The sequence below is a fragment of the Astatotilapia calliptera genome, chromosome 12 (genome assembly GCF_900246225.1).
Source record: "Astatotilapia calliptera chromosome 12, fAstCal1.2, whole genome shotgun sequence".
Lineage (NCBI taxonomy): Eukaryota > Metazoa > Chordata > Actinopteri > Cichliformes > Cichlidae > Astatotilapia > Astatotilapia calliptera.
Window position 1 is genome coordinate 8,198,361 of NC_039313.1, and position 19,182 is coordinate 8,217,542.

General features: G+C 41.5%; 1 protein-coding gene across 3 annotated transcripts; it reads right to left on the reverse strand.

The window, feature by feature from the left end:
• Positions 1–5,611: 5,611 nt before the first annotated feature.
• LOC113034299 (uncharacterized) lies at positions 5,612–8,901 on the reverse strand. 3 transcript variants are annotated; one of them, XM_026188737.1, is made up of 6 exons: positions 7,829–8,901; positions 7,368–7,445; positions 7,129–7,253; positions 6,754–6,853; positions 6,539–6,648; positions 5,612–6,306 (listed from the first exon to the last, which is right to left on the reverse strand). In XM_026188737.1, exons 2-6 carry the CDS (start codon positions 7,378–7,380, stop codon positions 6,118–6,120), a joined length of 537 nt encoding a protein of 178 aa, XP_026044522.1. In that variant the 5' UTR covers positions 7,381–7,445; positions 7,829–8,901; the 3' UTR covers positions 5,612–6,117. The 3 variants fall into 3 exon arrangements, 2 of the variants coding, with proteins under 2 accessions (XP_026044522.1, XP_026044521.1); XM_026188736.1 differs by lacking the exon at positions 7,368–7,445; XR_003274146.1 differs by lacking the exon at positions 6,754–6,853 and having other exon boundaries at positions 5,612–6,648; positions 7,129–8,901.
• Positions 8,902–19,182: the final 10,281 nt, after the last annotated feature.

The following is a 19,182-nucleotide window of genomic DNA, read 5'->3' on the forward strand; positions in this document are numbered from 1 at the left end:
AACTATGAAGGTGGGGTGGACAACCCAGTCCTTCAACTGAGTGAGGGGATTATTCTGCCCCGGGCTGGTCACTCAGGTGCTCGTGAGTACCTTCTACCTAAATCAAAGTCCTTAAGGTACCTCGGTGGGTTTCTGTCTCTTGTAGGATATCTTCTTTCAGTAGTCAGGTTACTTGGTGGTATAAGAGACTGCTGAACCTGGTTCGAAACAGGGCTGCTGCTGTTCTCTGGCAGGGCAGGGATTTGTTGTTCAGTTGGTTCAGTCTTGGTCCCTTTTAGTGTGATGAGATGGCTCCTGTTTCGACGTAGAAGCCCCCTCGGGGTCTCCACAAGGTAAGAACGTGGTGTATCTGCTCTGCTTGATATAGTCCCATTTGTTTTCATGTCTGTGATCCAAACTTGATCTCCTGGGTGTAGTCCAGTGAGGTCTTGTGCTCTGTGTCTGTTGTTGAACTATTTCCACTGTTTTTCTCTCTCCTTCCCTTCTCTCTCTCTCAGTTTAGTGATGTTTGTCCAGCCTGGGTTGACGCAGGATGGAAGTATGGGAACTGTGGTACGAAGTTTCCTCCCCATCAGAAGCTCTGCAGGGCTATGTCCATTGGCAAGATATGGGTCTCCTTCTTTCTGTAGAAGGCTCTTTACTGTTCTCACTGCTCTTTCAGCCTCACCATTGCTCTGAGGGAATCTCGGGCTGGAAGTGGTGTGGGCAAAGCCCCACTCTGAAGCAAACTTTTGGAAGTGTTCTGAGGAGAATTGTGGACCATTATCCGACCTTAACTCTGTTGGAATGCCGTGGCGTGCGAATATGGACTTTAAGTGGTCAATCACTGCTGCTGATGTGGTAGAGGACAGCTTAGCTATTTCTATGTATCGTGAGAAATAGTCCACTGCAACCAAATACTGGCTGTTACTCCACTCAAAAATATCAGCACCAACTAACTCCCACGGCCATGTAGGAAACTCAGTTGGCATGAGTGTTTCTCTGGGTTGCTGTCTCACCTTTGCACATGTCTCACATTCTGCTACCAGCTGTTGTAGTTGAGAGCTCAGTCCTGGCCACCATACCAACTGCTTGGCTCGTTCCCTGGACTTTACAATGCCCTGGTGACCTGTGTGCAGTCGTGTCAAAACATCTTTCTGTAATATCTTTGGAATAACTATATGCATACCTTTTAGGAGAAGGTCATTTTCAACAGTCAGGTCCCCTGCATGCTGGTGGTATGGGAAACATGGACCTGGTATTTTGAGTTTGTCCGGCCAGCCGTTCCTGCAGTAGAGTTTGATTTGTTTCAGTGTTTCGTCTTTGTCTTGCTGCTCTCTTATTTGTTGTAGTCTCTCCTCTGTTGCAGGAAGACCTGAAATCACCTGATGTGCATACAGGTTCATTTCGTCTCTTAATGTCTCATCACAAACAGTTTTTTCTGGTGCTCTGGACAGCACGTCTGCAGTTGCGATGTGTTTGCCTGGGACATGTGAGATGGTGAAAGAGTACCGCATTAATCTCATTCTCAGTCTTTGTACTCGTGGTGGCAGTTCGTCTAAGTTCTTGGAGCCCAAAAGTGGTACTAACGGCTTGTGATCTGTCTCAACATGGAACTCAATGCCTATAAGAAAATCAGAGACTCGCTCGCATGCCCAGGTTATGGCTAGTGCTTCCTTCGCTATTTGAGCATACCTTTGTTCTGTGGGGGTTAATGCTCTTGAAGCGAAGGCCACTGGCTTGGTTGTGTCATCCTCTTGTTCCTAAAGTAGCACCGCTCCTAGTCCATAGGAGGATACATCAGCTGATACTGTTGTTTGTGCTTTGGGGTTGTAGAGTGCCAAGTTCGGTGGTTTACTCAGTTCTGACTTCATGTTGTCAAACACAGTTTGTTGAGCCTCACTCCAACACCAAATTTTTTTGGTACTGAGTAGTTCTCTCAACGGCTGTGTTTTCTCTGCTAAGTGGGGAAGGTACTTGCCTAGATGATTAACCATTCCTAGGAATCGTCTCAATCCACCCACATCGGTGGGTGCCTCCATGTTGCTGACCGCTTTCACTTTTTCTGGGTCTGCTTTGACTCCTGTAGTGTCAATGATCTGTCCGAGGAACTTGATTGAGGTCTTTGCAAACTCACACTTCTCACTTTTCAATGTCACCCCAGCTTTTGTGAGCCGTTCGAGGACTGCAACCAGCCTCTTGTCGTGCTGGGTCTGTGTGTCAGCATAAACCAGAATGTCATCCATTTGGCAGACAACTCCGTCCAGCCCCTCCAAAAGCTGAGACATTCGTTTTTGAAAATGCTCAGGTGCTGAGGATATGCCGAAACAGAGTCTAATGAAACAGTACCTTCCGAATGGTGTGATGAAGGTTGTGAGGAGAGCTGAATGCTTGGACAAAGGTATTTGCCAAAATCCTGAGTTAGCATCGAGTTTTGAGAACAACTTTGCGCCCTCTAGCTGTCCTAGGGTGTGCTCAACTGATGGCAACATGTGTCTTTCCCTTTTCACAGAAGTATTCAGTTTGGTCAAGTCCACGCACACACGCACTTCATCTTTGTTTGGTTTAGGTACTGGAACCATTCCTGCACACCAGTCAGTAGGCTGCTCTACTCTGGAGATTACCCCTAACTCTTCCATACGAGCGAGCTCTCTTTTGACTTTGGGCAACAGGGGAAGTAGGACCCTTCTTGGGCTTGACAGGGCGAATGGCTAAGCATATGCTTTAAGCTCGATTTTGTATTCCCCCTCCATTCGGCCTAACCCGCTGAATAGTTTTGGAAACTGCTGCTTTATTGCCTCTACCGAAGTGAGTGACACTGCTTCTACTCTGGCCACTAACCCAAGTGCTACACTTGCTGGGCAGCTAAGTAACCCTTGCATCAGGTCTGCTACTACATACACAGGTTGTACTGTAGTTTTGCTTAGAGTGCTCAGGTTAGCAGTAAATTTCCCTCTAACTGCTAGTGGAGACATTCCCGCCCCATACAGTTTCAGATCTGTGGGTTGCAGCTGTGGTTTTTGTGCTAGAGCATTGTACTCTTTTTCAGGCAAGACGGTTACGTCCGCTCCTGTGTCAATTTTGAGCCAGCAGTCCACATTGTTAACTTTTATTTTAGTCAACCACGCATCCTCATTTCTCTCTGAGGCTACTGTTCCCAAAAATGCTACCTCCCTTTCTTCACTGTCACCACCTGCTGCACATATTTCTCCCACTGCCCCAGACCTGCACACTCTTGCATAGCGAACTTTCTTTTTACACTGATTGCAGAGTACCTCTTTGGCTGGGCACAGGTTCTTGCTGTGAAAGGGTGTCTTTCCACAGCGGTTGCATTGGCTTTTCACGTTCCTCTCTGTGGTTTGTGGCACAGTCCACGTCTCTTATCATTTCACTGTGCAGCGCCCCGTAGCCACAATGCTCAGCCAAGGCATATAGGGATGTAATAAACCCGTCTGCAGTCTCTCCTGCTTCTTGCTGCCTTTGGTTGAACTTTGCACGTTCAAAGATAACATTTCTTCTGACTACAAAGTGTGCCTCGAGTTTGTCTTTGAGAGTGTGGTACTCACTCGCCTCCTCTTCGGTCAGGTTCAACGAAGTGATCACGTCCTCAGCTTCATCGCCCATTGTATATATCAGAGTGTTAACCTGGTTTTCGTCCGATTGTAGCTCGAGTCCGGATGCTATCCTGAACCTCTCAAAGCGTCGGACCCATTTCGGCCACTCTTCTGGCTTTGAAAAGTCAAATTTCGGCGGCGGTGATACTTGGAAGGCTGCTGGCTCGGCTGTCATGCTGCTAGTCGCAAGATGCTAGTTAGCGTTTGCTAATTTGTTAGCTTAGCTCTTACTGTGGCTGTTAATGCAAACTTGCAGGGCAGGTTCTCTCCGGTGAGAAAGCTTTCGTTATCGTGACGTTCTTCTTCTCTCCTGATTACTTCTGACACCATCTTTTGGTAGATCTCAGGTTTATAATAGCAGCACCATTAACGAGACTGGGACAGCTCTGTCTTAACGTAGCGACTCCGTTTATTGCCAAGCTGCAACAACAAATACACACGGCACCACCACCAGAGGGTGCTGCATGAACCATTGAATTAGTCCTTACCACAACAAAAACGGCGGTCGAAGGAGGGACGCCAAGTGAACATGGGGCCATCAGACCATAGATTCCGAGCTGGGAACTGAAGTGTAGCGTCGGCACCAGGTGACAGTAGATAAATTGGTTGTAGGCACCGGGACTCTTCCCACATGCAAGAAGCTAATCTTCAGTACCTTCTCAGTCGAACCTGGACACCGGCCCTGGTTCCCCTACTTCTTCTTTTCTTCGTGTTAAATCCCACCGATATGTATTGTAACATGCAGTCAGGTGAGGAACACACAAAGGGTGGAGGGAAAAATTTCCTGTAACTGTCCCAGCTGTCACAGTAGCTCTCCATTGAATCTTTGATATACAACATCATGCCCCGATCATAAGTATTGGTGGCAGAGACAAAATCAAAACACAGGACGGTAAAAATAATCTTGCAAGTGACAATAGCGGCCAGTATAAAACTATACCAGCGAGCTGTAGCGGCACAAGTGGCAAAGCCAAACACAGGCGCCATCTTGTCCTTGTCAACATTATACCGGTATTACTGTGAATGGTATGATATGACCCAGCCTTACTCAGTGGAATTCCCTTTACTGATAACCTTTACTAAATATCTATAACCAATCTGAAATTATCCTGTTTTGTTTTGGGTTTTTTTCAATGTTGAAATTAAAATCTAGTAGCAGCCTTCTCATTTCTTTGTGTTTTGTGCTGTGTTTTACAGGCCCACAGAGGAGGACAGCTCCGAGGCAGATGAGGGACGGGTCCCAGGACGGTCCATCGACGGTGGAGCTGGCCATCCTGGTGTCCCTGAAAAGGCAACACCAGTCTCCAATGGAGCATTTCCTCCTCAGCCTTGTTCCTGCTCTGGAGAGCAGCTGGTCCTTTTTATTCCTGTCTCTCTGTAAATACTTATATTTTATATATTTATGTTTAATGTTTTTCTGTGTGAGAATTTTAATATTATTTCAAATAAATTTTTATAATGACTAATGTCTCAGTTCTACTACACTGCAAAAACAGCTATACTTGAAACAAGCCAAATATTCTTAAATCTGACAAATTTTTCTTGTTTTGAGCAAAAAAATCTGCCAATGGGGTAAGCAAAAGTTGCTTGACTAGAATTCTTAAAACTAGCAAATTAATCTAACTGCCATATGCCTTTTAACTAGACAAAATTGTCTAAAATGTATGCTTATTTGAAGAAAATGTGACTTATTATAAGTAAAAGACACTTTGATATTTAGAAAATCTGCACCTAAAATGAGTATTATGCTTTCTTGAACAAGCTGTTTTCAAGAATTATTTGCTTACTTTAAGATTCTACACCTTAATTTAGATTTTTCACATTAAAAAAAACACCTTACTATAGGACAAATTTTCTTAAAACTGAATTGTTTCTTTCTTGATTGAGCTAACTATAAGAATTATGTTTCGACTCTGAGAACAATAATCAGCAAAAATTCCTGAGAATAAGACACCATCTCTTCAAAAAGCTACTAAAAATAAGGGAATTCATCTTAAATTAAGACAGCAAAAGCACTCTTAGATTTTGCGCTTTTATTGACACAGCAATGGGTCAGTAACTCACTGAGGTCTGTTCCAGGAGAATCATGCCTAAAATTATACATTTCAGCAGGGTACTGTGTAACATGGCCAATATAAGAAGTGCATATTCCAGATACTCTTAAAATGAATAATAACAGTATAACACACTCATGGCTGGTATCAAAAATAAATTTTGCTGAAGCTTAAAACAATCACTATTTCAAATCCTATATTACATAACATTTTAGAAGAACAAGTTTAACGACCACACAAACAAACATGTGTTTTACATTTGAACAACTTTTCTATAGAAAAAAAAACAACCTCACTGACTAACACTGAGTCTGATAAACAAGGCAGATGGAGTCTGTCATCTGGGAGACTCACTCAATGAATGACTTCCACTCACCAAGCGCCTTCTTGTAAGAGGGGGTTGAATCTCGGTCATGGATGGAGTCTTTGAGTATTTCAGTTTGCAAGACAGACAGCAGCGTGGAAATGCACTATGGATATGTGAGGTGGAGGGCATAGTAATATGCCATCAGATAGAGCAGTTCCTCATTAAGATCCTTCCGGTCAAAAGTGCTCACCGGTGTGGTTCCAACAGCTATCATGCAGTTGCCTTCAGAGACAAGCAGAACTGGACAAGCCAGGGGTCGCTGACGCAGGTAGCCTTCAGGGTCTTCTGAAGTCTACATGACAGAAAAAAAGAGTATTAGAACAAGACTGTAAGAAACACAATTTTTGAGTTGCATTACAGTTTAAAATAGATCAACTTTTTTTGTAGGTTTTATTAACATCAACATGTTATGGGGATCTGAACTTTAAGAATATTTGACTGACTCCACAGTAAAATATATAAAATGAAAACATGAGTAACTGCAAAATTCAACAATATATACACATAGAATATTGCAGCCTTACCTTTAGGACATGGAAAAAAGCCTCACTACAGATGCCCAGCTTCTTAGGTGGTACTGTGCTGGAAGGGAAAAGCATGGGAAGGGCTCTGAACACAGCTGCTGCATGTTCCACTGGTTTGAAAAAAGAAAAATAAGACAGGGCAACACCATTAAACATTGCAAATAATGTAATCTGCAAAGCATAAATGTAGACAAATCAAGATACTGTAGCATTACCTCCATCCAAAGTTTTTGGATGGAGGTAAGTGCTGGGTTCCTCTCTGAAGAAGTCACCATCTCCAGTAGTTGTTAGCGTTTTTTCAGCAGCAGTCTTGTTCTAAAATACAGTGTACATAGGGCTAATTTCACATAAAATTGCACAAGAACTTTAGGTCTCTAAATATGAAAGATAGTACAACAAAATATCAGTAAAGTGTTGAACAATAAAAAATATGTATATTTAATAAATGTGTAGGCCACTTGATTTAAATCAAAACTAAAGAAGATTCTACTGTCTATCTGTTAAGTGAGTATTGGTGGAATTATTTGAAACTGCATAAAACAAGCTGGTGTGTTCTCAGTTTTGTCACACAGCGATAGGACAGAACTTACTTCTTCACATTTGTGCACTGCAAGCCATAGAGCCCGACGCCTGAGGCAATGTTCAGGACCAGGAAACAGATCTTTGATGTCATCTCGTGAAAGTGATGAGAGCAGGTCTTCTCCAACATTTGCTTCTGCAATACGAGTTTCCAATTATCACTACATTGCATTATCCTCATGTGCAAGCCAGCTGACAGCTTTGCTTGGGTAACAGACAGGATACATAGGAAACATAATTTAATATTTACCATTTAAAACCATGACTCTATTCCATTATTCTCCCTCCTCACTGCTCCACAGGTTCTAAATTACCTTCCTCCTATTGACTGGTAAAAGTAATATATTTGTGATACATCAATTAAATGCATGTATACATATAAATGTATTTTTTTTTTTTTGCTTCCTGGGCTAAAGTATATAATGAAATAACTTCACTAATAGAAATTTGAAACTCCCACAATTTCTGTAAAACTGGCATTAACTTATGGCACTTTGCACACTTGTTGAATAAATTCACAGACACTGAAACTAATAACTGGACATGAATTCTTTCATAACTTTCTGCACTAGCATATTTAAAAATGCTAATGCAACTAAGCTAACCGCACAGCTAAGCTAAGCTAACAACCGAGTATAGCCTGCCATGCTAGCGACTTAACATGCAACATACCAGAACACAAAACATAGAAAAAACAAAACAGTCACATACCTTTCAGGTTGGCAATTGTTATTTCGTCCAGTTTTTCCATAGCGTGCCTTAATTTCTTCACACTGTACCAACTGTATCGCATCTACACCCAGACCCCAAAATCCTGCAATCCAACCGCTTAGGCACGGAGCTAGAGGCGGGAAGGTGGGCTGTACCAACTCAGGAGTATGGGGTTGTGTACGGAAATGGTTTAGTTCGCTCTTTTATACCTATAAAATGATATATATTTAAATATTTGACTATTTAGTTAGATTATGTTCTGTAAATACTGACGTGTGGGTGCTGTTACTTACTACAGCTGTTATAAGGCACTGAATTAGGATAGCCATTCCTACCCCATAATGGAATAATCCTGGTTATCTTGACTTTATGGGAAAAGTAGTTCACAGACCAGTAAAACAAAATGATTTGGCACTGTGTTATCTACATCGTTTTTGTGGGTCTGACCCTCAAATCCCTACTGAGTCATATTAATTCTGCACATAGCCATAGTCCAGATTTCCGTGAAGATTGTGGCATAGATGGATGTGTCAAAGAATATCGTGTTTACAGCTAATTTTGGTATCACATTCTTCGAACACACTCCGACCACCTTGCCAATGGACGATGCAGCGGATCGATTAGGACACAAAAATCTGTAAGGTGAGACTGACTATATACTTTAATATCTTTGAAAATAATCATATAAAATATTCATGTTAGATGTCTACTTGTGTTTACAGCTTAACAGTAGATATGTTAATGCTTATTCCTTATAATCCACAACAATGCTATCTATTTATAAAGAATATTCTGATAGTGTTTAATTTCTTCTACTAGAGAAAACAACATTTTGTATTTTTTTAAACTTTTGTTTTAAATAAACCGATTGTCATGGTCCGCAGTCTCCTTGGTTGTTTGTGTTTATTAATATTCATTGTGTCAGTTAGTTTCCTAGTTATTTGTTAATTATTTCCAGTGTTTAGGTGTTCTCTGTACCTCCCTTGTCTTCAGTGTATTGTCCCTGGTTCGATATTCGTGTTTATTCCTGTTTTACTTTGATAGTCCCTGCCCTGCATCGGTGTATTCTGTTTTGCTTCCTCCTGGTCTCTTCTCATCTGATTAGTGTCAGCTGTGTTTCGTGCCTGTCTGCCAATTCCTCGTTTCCTTTTGTGTGTGTATATTTAGTGTGTTCTTTGTCGGATCGTCTGTATTCTCTCCTGTGTTATCATCTGTGTTCCCTCCCTGATGTTTTCATGTCTTATGTTCCTTGTTCAAGGTTGTAAGGTTTTTGCAACATTTTCCATGTTTCCTGTGTTCTTTAGTTTAGCTTTCCCATTTTAGGTTTTTGAGGATTTTTCAAGGCTTTTAAACTACAGTTAAGCTGCCAAATAGCAATGAGCATTAAATGAATATCCATTTATTAAACTCAGCTTGAAAACATGCATATTTTAGAGTAAATTATAAAATGCAGTATATTTCTGACATTAAAATTTTTTAGAAATTATCAGTGTACCTTGTATTTAATTTCCTTATCCGCAACTAGTCAATTAATCAACCAATCTCAATTGCAGTTCTAGGAGGGAACCCTCATCAGCAGTGAACAGAAATCTGAGTAACATGTGGGCATACAGGACTGATTCAGTGGTGGAAAGCCAGCCAACAATGATATGATATGAGATTCCATTCCATATTACAGTTTCACACACAAAGATATGACATGTGCGGTCATGAAATATTACCTGGGTGATGTAATTGGACTACACGTGAGCTCAACATATGTTTTATAAAAGGTACACTGCTTTACATGCATGAACTGTATTTTCAGGTTATTGTTTTGGACAGTTTTGTGACAATTTTTAAAATTAAGTTGTTGTTTTCCTATAAATTCTGACAGTTGAATGCGATTTTAGCATTGCCATAGTATAGATATACTGATGCTGATCTATTATTCTGTTTGACATGGCCTAAAGTGAATGAGTTGTGCTGTTTCTGTTTTTCAAATGGGCCTGTATTTCATGTTTACCATGTGCTTTTAGTTCCTGCCTTTGTTCATTTACTGCATATTGTGTCAAACTTGACAGCAATTATATTAAACTTTAGTGTCAATAAATACATTTCTTAAACTGAGCAGCTGTTTAAATGCCCTTACTCTTGAAATGAGAAAAATAATCTTATTTTTATTCTGGAAATTCAACCAAACCATTGTCATGCCTTGTAACTGGTAAATAAAGCTCAAGATGAGCTGAAATATCCTTTTAAGGAAAAGTTAGATATATTTTCCTAGAATAAGCTTTATTTTCTTGTCCAAAACTTGCTTGTTAAGAATATATTTTCTTTTTAGGCAAAAAATAAGAAAAAATGTCCATAAACAAGGTTTTTTTTACTTTCTTGAAAATCGTTTTTTGCAGTGTACACAGCAAATGTTGGCACACGACTTGACACATGCAGAATTTATTTCATATTATACTAATGACAATATATACTAATACAGTGGGATGCAAAAGTTTGGGCAATCTTGTTAATAGTCATTATTTTCCTGTATAAATCGTTGGTTGTTACAATAAAAAATGTCATAAAAATAAAGCTGCTTTACAAGAATAGCCCACCCCCACCACTGGCCTGCATGTTTGTGGTAATAACAGCTTCCAGTACAACATAACTCAGTCCTAGGGCGAGAGGCGGGGTCGCAAGGTGGTTGGTGCCTGCCGTGGTGGTAATCCCCGAACCAAATGGTGGACACCAGAGGTGAAGGGAGCCACCAGGCTGAAGAAGGAGTCCTATCGGGCTTGGTTAGCCTGTGGGACTCCGGAGGCAGCCAACAGGTATCGACAGGCCAAGCGGAATGCGGCTCGGGCAGTGGCTGAAGCAAAAACTCGGGTGTGGGAGGAGTTCGGAGAGGCCATGGAAAAAGACTTTCGGACTGCCTCGAAGAGATTCTGGCAAACTGTCAGGCATCTCAGGAGGGGAAAGCGGTGCTCTACCTGCACTGTGTATAGTGCTGGCGGAGCGCTGCTGACGTCGACTAAGAAAATTGTCAGGCAGTGGAAGGAATACTTCGAGGACCTCCTTAATCCCACTGACACGTCTTCCGAGGAAGAAGCAGAGTCTGGGGATGAGGGGAATGACCCGCCAATTTCCGGGGGCGAGGTCACTGAGGCAGTTAAACAACTGCTTGGTGGCAGAGCCCCTGGTGTTGATGAGGTCCGGCCCCGAGTTCCTGAAGGCTCTGGACGTTGTAGGGCTGTCCTGGTTGACACGCCTCTGCAATGTTGTGTGGAGATCAGCAGCAGTACCTGTGGACTGGCAGACCAGGGTGGTGGTCCCCATCTTTTAGAAGGGGGACCGGAGGGTGTGTTCCAACTACAGGGGAATCACACTCCTCAGCCTCCCTGGGAAAGTCTATGCCAAGGTGCTGGAAAGGAGAGTTCGTCCGCTAGTCGAACCTCAGATACAGGAGGAACAATGCAGTTTTCGTCCTGGTCGCGGAAGACTGGACCAGCTCTTTATCCTCTCGAGGATACTTGAGGGTGCATGGGAGTTTCCCCAACCAGTCTACATGTGTTTTGTGGACTTGGAGAAGTCCACAAAACACATTCGACCCAATCCACAATCGACCGTGTCCCTCGGGGTGTCCTGTGGGAGGTGTTGCAGGAGTATGGGGTGTCTGGCTCATTGCTATGGGCCATTCAATCCCTATACAATCGTTGCAAGAGCTTGGTTCACATTGCCGGCAATAAGTCGGACTCGTTCCCAGTGGGTGATGGGCTCCGCCAGGGCTGCCCTTTGTCTCCGGTTCTGTTCATAATTTTTATGGACAGGATTTCTAGGCGCAGCCAAGTGACGGAGGGCTTTCGCTTTGGTGTCCTCAGAATCTCATCTCTGATTTTTGCGGATGATGTGGTTCTGTTGGCTTCATCGGGTGTGGGCCTCAAGCTCGAACTGGAACGGTTCGCAGCCGAGTGTGAAGCAGCGGGAATGAGGATCAGCACCTCCAAATCTGAGGCCATGGTTCTCATCCGGAAAAGGGTGGAGTGCCCACTCCGGGTCGGGATGAGTTCCTGCCCCAAGTGGAGGAGTTCAAGTATCTCGGGGTCTTGTTCGCGAGTGATGGGAGAAGGGAGCCGGAGATCGACAGATGGATTGGGGCTGCAGCTGCAGTAATGCAGACGCTGCACCGGTCCGTCGTGGTGAAGAGGGAGCTGAGTGTAAAAGCGAAGCTCTCAATTTACCGGTCGATCTACGTCCCTACCCTCACCTATGGCCACGAGCTGTGGGTAGTGACCGAAAGAACGAGATCGCGGATACAAGCGGCAGAAATGAGCTTCCTCCAAAGGGTGGCTGGCCTCTCCCTTAGAGATAGGGTGAGAAGTTCGGCCATCCGGGAGGGGCTCAGAGTAGAGCCGCTGCTGCTCCACATCGAAAGGAGCCAGCTGAGGTGGTTCGGGCATCTGACAAGGATGTCCCCTGGGCACCTCCTGGGTGAGGTGTTCCAGGCATGTCCCACTGGGAGGAGGCCCCGGGGCAGACCCAGGACACACTGGAGAGATTATATCTCTCAGCTGGCCCGGGAACGCCTTGGCGTTCCCCTGGAAAAGCTGGAGGAGGTGGCCGGGGAGAGGGAGGTCTGGGCCTCTTTGCTTAGGCTGCTGCCCCCGCGACCCGGCCTCGGATAAAGCGGATGAAGATGGATGGATGGAGTAATAATTTTGAAAAATCTATACACATAAAACATACACACGTTGTCCACCCCAGCTGTAAAACTCAGAAACTAGTCTTACTTGTTATCATCTATCGTCCACCTGGGCCTTACACAGAGTTTCTGTCTGATTTCTCAGACTTTATATCTAATTTAGTTCTGAGCTCAGATAAAATAATTATTGTGGGTGATTTTAACATCCATGTAGATGCTAAAAATGACAGCCTCAACATGGCATTTAATCTGTTATTAGACTCAATTGGTTTCTCTCAAAATGTAAAAGAACCCACCCACCACTTTAATCACACTCTAGATCTTGTTTTAACATATGGCGTAGAAACTGAACATTTAACAGTGTTTCCTGAAAACCCTCTCCTGTCTGATCATTTCCTGATAACATTTACATTTACAATAATTGATTACACAGCGGTGGAGAGTAGACTTTATCAAAGTAGATGTCTTTCTGAAAGCGCTGTAACTAAGTTTAAGAATATAATCCACCCACTGTTATCATCTTCAATGCACTGTACCAACATAGAGCAGAGCAGCTATCTGAACGCTACCCCAACAGAAGTTGATTATCTTGTTAATAATTTCACCTCCTCACTACGTACAACTCTGGATACTGTAGCTCCTGTGAAAACTAAGGTCTCTAATCAGAAGTACCTGACTCCGTGGTATAATTCTCAAACACGTACCCTAAAGCAGATGACTCGTAATCTGGAGAGGAAATGGCGTGTCACAAATTTAGAGGATCATCATTTAGCCTGGAGAAATAGTTTGCTGCTTTATAAGAAAGCCCTCCACAAAGCCAGAACATCTTACTATTCATCACTGATTGAAGAAAATAAGAACAACCCCAGGTTTCTCTTCAGCACTGTAGCCAGGCTGACAAAAAGGCAGAGCTCTTTTGAGCCAACAATCCCTTTAACGTTAACTAGTAATGACTTCATGAACTTCTTCACAAATAAAATGTTTATCATTAGAGAAAAAATTACCAGTAATCATCCCACAGATGTAATATTATCTACAGCTACTCTTAGTACCATTGATGTTAAGTTAGACTCTTTTTCTCTAATTGATCTTTCTGAGTTAACTTTAATAATTACTTCCTCCAAACCATCAACGTGTCTTTTAGACCCCATTCCTACAAAACTGCTCAAAGAAGTCCTGCCATTAATTAATTCTTCGATCTTAAATATGATCAACCTATCTCTAATGATCGGCTATGTACCACAGGCCTTCAAGCTAGCTGTAGTTAAACCTTTACTCAAAAAGCCATCTCTAGACCCAGCAGTCTTAGCTAATTATAGGCCAATCTCCAACCTTCCTTTCATATCAAAAATCCTTGAAAGAGTAGTTGTCAAACAGCTAACAGATCATCTGCAGAGGAATGGTTTATTTGAAGAGTTTCAATCAGGTTTCAGAGCTCATCACAGCACAGAAACAGCTTTAGTGAAGGTTACAAATGATCTTCTTATGGCCTCTGACAGTGGACTCATCTCTGTGCTTGTCCTGCTAGACCTTAGTGCAGCATTCGATACTGTCGACCATAATATCCTATTAGAGCGATTAGAACATGCTGTAGGTATTACAGGTACTGCACTGCAGTGGTTTGTATCATATCTATCTAATAGACTCCAATTTGTTCATGTAAATGGAGAGTCCTCTTCACACACTGAGGTTAATTATGGAGTTCCACAGGGTTCAGTGCTAAGACCAATTCTGTTTACATTATACATGCTTTCCTTAGGCAGTATCATTAGAAGACATAGCATAAATTTTCACTGCTATGCAGATGACACCCAGCTCTATCTGTCCATGAAGCCAGATAACACACACCAATTAGTTAAACTGCAGGAATGTCTTAAAGACATAAAGACCTGGATGGCCGCTAACTTTCTGCTTCTTAATTCAGATAAAACTGAGGTTATTGTACTCGGCCCTGAAAAGCCTAGAAATATGGTATCTAACCAGATTCTTACTCTGGATGGCATTACCTTGGCCTCCAGTAACGCTGTGAGGAACCTTGGAGTCATTTTTGACCAGGACATGTCCTTCAATGCACATATTAAACAAATATGTAAGACTGCGTTCTTCCATTTGTGCAACGTCTCTAAAATTAGAAATATCCTGTCTCAGAGTGACGCTGAAAAACTAGTTCATGCATTTATTACTTCCAGGCTGGACTACTGTAATTCATTATTATCAGGATGTCCAAAAAACTCACTGAAAAGCCTTCAGCTAATCCAAAATGCTGCAGCAAGAGTCCTGACAGGGACTAGAAAGAGAGAGCATATTTCTCCTGTTTTGGCTTCCCTTCATTGGCTTCCTGTTAAATCCAGAATTGAATTCAAAATCCTGCTTCTCACATACAAGGTCTTAAATAATCAGGCCCCATCTTATCTTAATGACCTTGTAGTACCATATCACCCTATTAGAGCACTTCGCTCTCGCTCTGCAGGCCTACTTGTTGTTCCCTGAGTATTTAAAAGTAGAATGGGAGGGAGAGCCTTCAGTTTTCAGGCCCCTCTTCTGTGGAACCAGCTTCCAGTTTGGATTCAGGAGACAGACACTATCTCTACTTTCAAGATTAGGCTTAAAGCTTTCCTTTTTGCTAAAGCATATAGTTAGGGCTGGACCAGGTGACCCTGAATCCTCCCTTAGTTATGCTGCAATAGACATAGGCTGCCGGGGGATTCCCATGATGCATTGAGTTTTTCCTTTCCAGTCACCTTTCTCGCTCACTATGTATTAACAGACCTCTCTGCATTGAATCATATCTGTTATTAACCTCTGTCTCTCTTCCACAGCATGTCTTTTATCCTGTCTTCCTTCTCTCACCCCAACCGGTCGCAGCAGATGGCCGCCCCTCCCTGAGCCTGGTTCTGCCGGAGGTTTCTTCCTGTTAAAAGGGAGTTGTTCCTTCCCACTGTTGCCAAAGTGCTTGCTCATAGGGGGTCATATGATTGTTGGGTTTTTCTCTGTATCTATGAAGCGCCTTGAGGCGACTTATGTTGTGATTTGGCGCTATATAAATAAAATTGAATTGAATTGAATTGAACACGCACATGCACATAGTGTGACATTGTACAACTTTTTTCAAAATACTGTATAGCAACAGGTTTTCATCATGGTGCTGATCCAGAATCATTCCCTTACTGTTTATTCCTAGTCATATAGTATGAGTACTGAGAATTTTTTAAAGTAATAAATATAAAATAATTTATTTATAATGATTCAGTTTGTTTCAAACAGGGAAGGGGTCCCATTTCACTGCAGGTAACATGTACGTGTAACACCGCAAGTGACAATTAAAGGCATAATCAATCAATAATCATCAAAATCTTATTAAATGTTTAAACTGTAGAGATACAATAATTTGGGTGATGTAAAATCAGCATTTTGTTATATTTGAAATATAAATCTAACAATCTTTTTCTTAATGTATTTTCTTTAAAACACAATGCGTTTTTTTCTGTCATGATTATAATAATCCACAATTATGTGGATATGCATATTAGATAGTGTTAAGTGAAATATAACCCCTCCAAAATGCAGGCTGTAACTTACTTTAAAACTAAATAAACCGGTGGACTGAGCTACAGACTCATGACACCCTTACCCAGTTAGCTAACAGCTATGACCAGCACTACTGTTGCACACACAGTACGCTCATTTGTTTCAAAGTGGAATTATCACTCAGTTTGTATTTTCCCAGATTAAAGAAAACTTTAAAACTCTTTTTAAATCCTAAAAAATATATGTGTAAGAGTTTAGTTTGTCTTATGTTGATACACTGGAAACAAAGCAAGACACAAAGAACAGAAAGTCCCATCACATGAGTTTTATTTTGGTATTTATTTAAAAAACATATGTACAAAAATGTAAAAAAAGTTCAAGTCCAGACTATATAGACATACACACACATGGGAACAAAACTGGCAAAGTAACCAAAAAGAATATTGGCTGTCTTGTATTTGCTGTGAGTTCTTCTAGTTCAACAACCATGTGTCACGAGTGCAGCTTGTAGGTTGTGCAGTGTATTGTTTAAATCGCAGCAGTACTCTGACCAGCAGTCGTGATCTTTACAGCTCCATTCCTCCCTTGCCTGAAGAAACAAGTGAGATTATCAGTGACAAGCAACACAGACCTTTAGTTTGTCATCTTCACACAGAGTTGTGCGTGCGTGTCATTCTGACTTACTTTTTTTAGTAAGTTTTAGTAAGTACGATTTTTTAGAATGTGTCGTCCAAGTGGGGACTCTGGACTCACACACCTCTTCATATCTGCTTTTGTGGTAACACTGAAAGATTTTTTAAAAAGAGGTGTATTAGAAAGGAGCTGGAGAACACAGCAGAATCATGCCTCAGATGATCTTGTGGACTCACATGATTTCTGTATGTGGACAGAAGATACTTGGGTAGTGTATCACTGGCTCAGCCTTGATGAGCTTTGGGCTGATCCTGCCAATGTAACTGTAACACTTGCATTTATTAGATTTGCTGGCTGGTTGTCCTGTGTAGGAAAAGACAAGAGCATTACCCGTTGATCAGCAGCCAAAATATCCATAAACAGGATGAAGGGGAAAAAAAGAAACAAAGAAGGAAAAAAAAAATTTTTTTCACAGTACCTTGTGCACCTAGGATAAGCAGGCAGGCAATGAAGGCAGTGACTGAGTTCATAGTTGTGGCTGTATGGCAGATCCGCTGTTCACCGTTTCTGTCTTGAGTATGGCTCCTGATGCTGTGAAGTAAGCAGCACGCTGCCTGCACAAGTGGTCCCACCCCCAAGAGGTGTTTTGCAACATTAATTTCACTTTCCAGAATGCTTTCACTTTCTTCTTCTTCTTCTTTTTCCCCTCTACAAAGCCCATTTCCCAGAATCATAGACTTCACCCATAGCTTTGGAACAACAAAAGAAAACAACAACAGGTGCCTCAGGGCACTGTTCTTTCTGATATTGTCCAAACAGAGGTCAATGAGGAAAATAAATTATAACTTGTTATACTGAACATTGAATTGTTTGCACACAGCAAAAGAGGGCTTTTCCACATTTCTAAGTGCATGGTGGGATTCCAAGCATAAACTTGCACAAACCTGTTGAGCTCTCCCTGACTTTCTCACTTAGGTAACTTTAATGTTAAGGGAAAAGGTTTTATGATTGTATGTGTTTATGTTGTACTTTTTAATACAATTGTTATTTTAAAAGACTGAAGGCAGACACTAAAAAGGTTACAAACAGATTGCAAGCAACACAGGCCAGATGGATGGTAACAGTATATAGTTTGACTGAGTTAGTGATTGGGTGAGGAAGGTAATCGTGGTAGGACAGCTCAGATCAATTCAATTTTATTTTATTTAAGTAGTACCAAATCAAAATTATTCAAGGTGCTTTCTATTATAAAGAAAGCACAATAATATAATTTATTATTGTATATACAATAATAAATGATATTATTAAATAATAATAAATATGAGAATATAATAAAGAAAGCAGAGAAAACCCGAACAATCATGACTCCCTTTCCGCAAGCCCTTTAAAATGAGTCCAGTTATGAGCAACTGAAATGACAATTGTTTTTAAGAGAAAGAATCTTTGAGTATAAATGAGCTGTGCATTTAATTGCTGATGGACAACATGCATGTTCCATAAAGCATGTGTAACTGACATACAAAGTCTAATCATGACTTATAGTGGGTAGTCAAGAATAGACATTGTTTTATAAATGCCCACCATTAAAGGACAGGGTATTTTAATGTATTAAATAGCTGTTAAAATGTTTCTTTAATTTTGTTAAAATCAACTTATTACTCCATGCTAACAGTATATGCACTTTTCTTCATTCATTCAAATATTGCATAATGTTTCCACTTGTATACTGTATACAAACCCACACAGTCTCTAGTTAGCTAGGAAACTACAAGAATGCTAAGTCACAACTTTACATTCACATAGATTACATCCCAGAGCAATTGCTTTTGTATTGTCAGTATGTGTCCCCATTTCAAATTATCACCAGTGATTTCTGTGGAAAAGTGATGTGAAACTCAAACAGACTGACGAAAACACCGTGCCAAATGTTTCAGTTAAACTCTGAATGAACTCGATGAAAGTAGGGCCTTGTGTTTTGGAAAAAATCAAGTTGGATCCACACATCCGAGTGCATCCAAAAAAAATAAAAATAAATAAATAAATAAAAATTTCATGTAAATTGAGAAATGAGAAGAAAATTTGCAGATTATGAAGAATTTGTAGCATGCTATTTATTTCAAAAGTAGGATGTCATGCCATATAGAAGGCACTATGGCAGAACTAAATGAACATGTCATAAATCCAGTTGAGCTTTCACAACTTCAAATCATTGCAAGTCTAGGTTTCTACGCAAGCAGTGTGACTAAACTAGTAAGAGTTTCACACATGGAAGTCTAAAGCCATTACTAGTGTAGTATTGTAATGTAATGTGTATTGTATTGTAATGTGTATGTGTTTGTCCCCATAGGGAAATAGTTCCTCTGCATTTAACCCATTCACCCAGTGAAGCGGTGGGCAGCCACCAATGCAGCGCCCGGGGAGCAGTGTGTAGGGACGGTACCTAGCTCTGGGGTACCCTAAGGGTAGCCGTTCAGTGGAGTCGAACCCCCGACCTTCCGATCATGGGGCCACCACTCTACCT